Below are 5000 nucleotides of genomic sequence, written 5' to 3' on the forward strand. Positions count from 1 at the left end.
ACACATTTCTGAATCATCTTTCGTGAATAAAAAAAAAATTACTGACTTAAATAAAGGCTTAGCAAGACACACTCTTTTCTGTAACTAAATCAAAGTTCTAACAATTGGAGGGACACTCTCATCACGTATTATAAATCGGGCGGATGGCAATTTACCAGATGGATTGCATGGGAAGAAGATGCTTTTAATCTTATCTTCAACTGTGTAGTTCAGTTTGTATTGTGACGTCAGCATGGTTTACCTGTGTCCCAGTTCATGTGCTGCAATGAAGGTACACTGGTAATTCGCCTTATCCTCGTTGATGGAAGACTGATATCCGTTTATCTGGCATGTTGTACCCACATAAGCCAGACCGGCTAAAGAAACAAAAACAAAGGGAATACAAATGAACAGTCCGTATTCTGTTAAACATCACTTAACATCACTCCCTCCACACACATCTCACCCGGCAAATGTGTGTGTGTGTGTGTGTGTGTGTGTGTGTGTGTGTGTGTGTGTGTGTGTGAATGTGTTTATGTGTGTGTGTATGTGTGTTTGCGTGTGTGTGTGTGTGTGTGTGTGTGTGTGTTGTTTATGTGTGTGTGTGTATGTCTGTGTGTGTGTGAGAATGTGTGTGTGTGTGTGTGTGTGTGTGTGTGTGTATGTGTGTGTGCGTGCGCGTGCGCGTGCGTGCGTGTGTGTGTGTGTATGTTTGTGTGTGTGCGTGTATGTGTGTGTGTGTGTGTGCGTATGCGTGTGTGTGTGTGTGTGTGTGTGTGTGTGTATATATGTGTGTGTGTGTGTGTGTGTGTGTGTGTGTGTGTGTGTGTGTGTGTGTGTTGGGAAAATCGAACTTTTCCACAACAATTTACTTACCCACAGATGCACTTGAGCCCATTGTGAGGTCGTATCTGAAAATAGTCAGGAAGCATATTTGTTAAGACATGCAAATCAGCTATCTCGAAGACACAGAACTTTGGGAAGAATTCTCCAAAGTGCAAAAACAAAAATATAATCATACAACCATTGGGATACTAACTAATGTTCTTTTTGAAACCGGTTCCATGTACGAAAAAGACGATCCAACGCACAAGCGTACGTACACTTACTTTTTTGATTAGTGCTTTTGTAAACAAGAAACAATTAACAAGGGGCTCTCTCCCATCCCTCCCCCCCCTTTCCCCGTCGCGATATAACCTTGAACGGTTGAAAACGACGTTAAACACCAAATAAATAAAGAAAGAAAGACGTACACTTACTACCTAAACAAAAATAACCCACAATTCTGAATAATGTTTTTAAGGTTGTTTAGATTATTTCGTCTAAGCCTGTTATTTTGCTCTCATGTGCTTGTCTTTTTCTTGGTGTTTTTTTTTTCTTACCCAGTAAAATACATGAAGTGATCGTGGCTAGGGATGTTGTCAGCAGTGCTGAGCATATTCTTGATGTCGGCAAGAGCTACGTTGGCGTCAACCTGATCCAAACCATTGCCGGCCACAGCTACACGAAGGTCTTCTGTAATTGGTGAGTCTGCTGCCGTCTGAATACACAGAAAGATGTCGTTCTAAGCAACCTCCTACAACCGTGTTTTCCGTGTTTATTTAAAGAACCCTGACTTCCACTTGAAAGGACACACACACGCACACACAGAAACACACACACACACACACACACACACACACACGCACACACACGCACACACACACACATCCGCACATACACACACACGCACTCACCCCCCACCCCACACACACACGCGCACATACACACACGCACATACACACACACACACACACACACGCACACACAGAAACACCCCCACACACACCCACACACACACACACACACACACATACCACATATATTCACACATGCGCATGCGCGCACATCCACGAGAAAAAAAAAGCAAAGAAGAAAGGATCGACTCACGTTATGTCACACAAGGTATATATCACGCAAAACTGTTTCAAACCACACTGAGAGAGAGAGAGAAAGAGAGAGAGAGAGAGAGAGAGAGAGAGAGAGAGAGAGAGAGAGAAAGAAAGAGAGAGAGAGAGAGAGAGAGAGACTTTCAAGAGAGAGAGAGAGAGAGAGAGATTATCAAATCATATCAATCAAATCAAATTTTATTTTTCGAGGGTTGTGGCATAAGCAATACAACGAGCTTTTTTTCAACCAGCCCTCGCCCAGAGAGGGGACTAATCTAATCACATATTTACACGGATATTCACGTAGAAAAAAAGGTAGAGAAAAACAACAACATATGAATATTTACAAATTACATATTATACACAAATATAATATGTAACGTAGTGAAAACAATGCTGAATACACATGCATGAGTAAATGTGTTATTAAAGCTTTGAGTGTTTTTGTGTGAACACTGATGCTTTGGACAAATGAAAATATAACTAAACAAAGTCTTCCATCACTGTGATTTTTCGTAATTTAACATTACATACAATGCAAGGTGTTTTTTGAAAGTATTGATATTCATTGGGACTCTCACAAATTCCGGGAGAGAATTCCACAGGACGCTACCAGAATAGGCTAAGCTTGACTTGAAGAGATCTATCCTTGGAATTATGACGTTAAACTTTCGGTTTGGTTTGACTTTAAAGTTTGCAACGAAAGTTCGTGGTGCACGGCCGGAAAGTATTTTGTGAATGAGCACGCCTTCATTTAATTTAAATCTTTCTTTTAATGGGAGAATCTTAAGTTTCTTATAATCATCAAATACAAGACTGGATTGTTTCAGTAAAATTGTGACCCTCCACCACGGAATGAGTCGCATGTCACCTTTGCATGATTTTCATATTTTTACATTTTCCTAAAGAGTTTGTTATGCTCTATCCAGTGGTGAAAACCGTTTTAGAAAAGAGCAAAAACTGTTTGAGTTATAAGCCTGTGACTAAGGTGACCCTCACACTGTTAGTAAATGTTAAGGGGCTTATTGTCCGTCATGAATTGGTTTATACGATTCGAGTTTTTACGCCCTCACGGCTTTTGATGTATGGGTGTTTAGGTGGTATCAGCCATCTGCACTTATGGTAGAATGACCAAGATCTTTAACGTGCCATTGTGGTGACACGGGGGTGGGAGATACCGTCTCTGGGTCTGCACATAAAGTTGACCCGTGTCCGTCCCGGCCCGGATTCGAACCAGCGATCTTTCGATCGCAAGTCCAGTGCTCTACCACCTGAGCTACCTGGGCCCCCCTCACACTGTTACCATACACTCCCCGGATTTATATTAAGCCTAGCGCAGAACCGCGCGAGGTGACATACGACTCATTTCGTGGTGGAGGGTCACAATTAGTTTTAGCGCTCGCCTATGTAAACTATAGAATGGTTTTAAAATACCGGTATTAGCACTGGCAGAGTCCCAGATGGTCAAACAATAATCTGTGATGGTTTGTATATAATAATGCGTTAAAGTATAATAACCTTGAGTGCTGATCTAGAAAGTGTTTAATTCTATTTAGAGAGAGAGAGAGAGAGAGAGAGAGAGAGAGAGAGAGAGAGAGAGAGAGAGAGAGAGAGAGAGAGAGAGAGAGAGAGAGAGAGAGAGAGAGAGAGAGAGAGAGAGAGAGAGAGAGAGAGAGATGGAGGAACTCAATTCATACTCGAAAACCATATAAGCAAAATAAACACAATTGTGCACTTAGCACAGCGAATAAATCAGTCAATTGCAAGCCATAACAACAAGAGCTTATATCTGTTTGGACTGTATCCCAGGTTTGATAATAAAACATTGGAACAGACTTTAATGTATCTATGATGTTATTAGAGTTCGTTAAATGTTTTGATGTTTTGTCTTTCAGCTGATACTTACCTCTGCAATGATAAGCCCAATCAGTCTCACATGCATGACGTACGACAGTGTGGTTAACGTTTTGTACATCCTGTCGATCTGCAACAATAATAGAAATACAAATTGTAGTTTCTACCGGACGGGCGCAGTGGCGTGGTGGTAATTAAGACGTCGGCCTCCTAATCGGGAGGTCGTGAGTTCGAATCCCGGTCGCTGCAGCCTGGTGGGTTAAGAGTGGAGATGTTTTCCGATCTACCAGGTCAACTAATGTGCAGACCTGCTAGTGACTTAACCCCCTTCGTGTGTACACGCAAGCACAAGACCAAGTGCGCACGGAAAAGATCTTGTAATCCATGTCATAGTTCGGTGGGTTATAGAAACACGAAAATACCCAGCATGCCTCCCCCGAAATCGGTGTATGCTGCCTGAATGGCGGGGTAAAAACGGTCATACACGTAAAAATCCACTCGTGCAAAAAACATGAGTGAACGTGGGAGTCTAAGCCCATGGACGAAGAAGAAGAAGTAGTTACTACCTTTCAACAAAAAAAGTCACCGTACTAGGTAAACTACATTTTCCTTTCGTATTTCGTATCATACGAAGTAGCTTGAGAGTTCATTTCTTATATATTATATACTAACAAGTCGCGTAAGGTGAAGTTACAACATTTAGTCAACCTGTCCAACTAACAGAATGAAACTGAACGCACTGCATTTTTTTCACCAAGACAATACAGCTTAGCCAGTTCCTGCGGCAAGGAAATCGCTCTTTTTTCACGTGCAAAACGAAATGAAATTGACAAGCCTGTATAGCGCAGTAGCATTTTGCGCTAAGCAGGAAAGCGCACTTTTCTGTATTATTTTTAACTTTCGGAGCTTGTTTTTTATACAAACATGTTATATATCTATATGTTTTTGAAATCAGGAAAATGTCAAGAATAACATGGAACCATTTTGGGATCGATTTCACTCATTGTACTCGTAGCACCTAATTAACATATTTTCGATAATTGTGATAACATGACATATGTTAACATTTTTTAGATTCAGAACTTGAAATGGATCGCCAAAAGAAATGCAATGTGTAACTTACCCCCGTTGTAACTAAAAGCATAGTGCTTAGTGTTTTCAAATCATTATGGGAAGGATTTTATTAGGGATGGTGAAACGGATCGTGAAAAGAGTACAATGCATAAATTACCCCATTGA

At 41.1% G+C, this 5000-nt stretch overlaps 1 protein-coding gene across 4 annotated transcripts in view; it reads right to left on the reverse strand.

Moving 5' to 3' along the window:
• LOC138976294 (fibropellin-1-like) overlaps nucleotides 1-5000 on the reverse strand; it is a 51962-nt gene that overhangs the window by 41323 nt on the left and 5639 nt on the right. For all 4 annotated transcript variants that reach the window (XM_070349138.1, XM_070349137.1, XM_070349139.1 and 1 more), the window contains exons 7-10: nucleotides 3814-3891; nucleotides 1362-1519; nucleotides 856-890; nucleotides 242-356 (exon numbers count right to left, since the gene is read on the reverse strand). In XM_070349138.1, coding sequence (XP_070205239.1) covers nucleotides 242-356; nucleotides 856-890; nucleotides 1362-1519; nucleotides 3814-3891 — 386 coding nt within the window. The remainder of the gene's footprint in view (nucleotides 1-241; nucleotides 357-855; nucleotides 891-1361; nucleotides 1520-3813; nucleotides 3892-5000) is intronic.

Source organism: Littorina saxatilis, linkage group LG9 (genome assembly GCF_037325665.1).
Source record: "Littorina saxatilis isolate snail1 linkage group LG9, US_GU_Lsax_2.0, whole genome shotgun sequence".
NCBI classification, from domain to species: Eukaryota; Metazoa; Mollusca; class Gastropoda; order Littorinimorpha; family Littorinidae; genus Littorina; species Littorina saxatilis.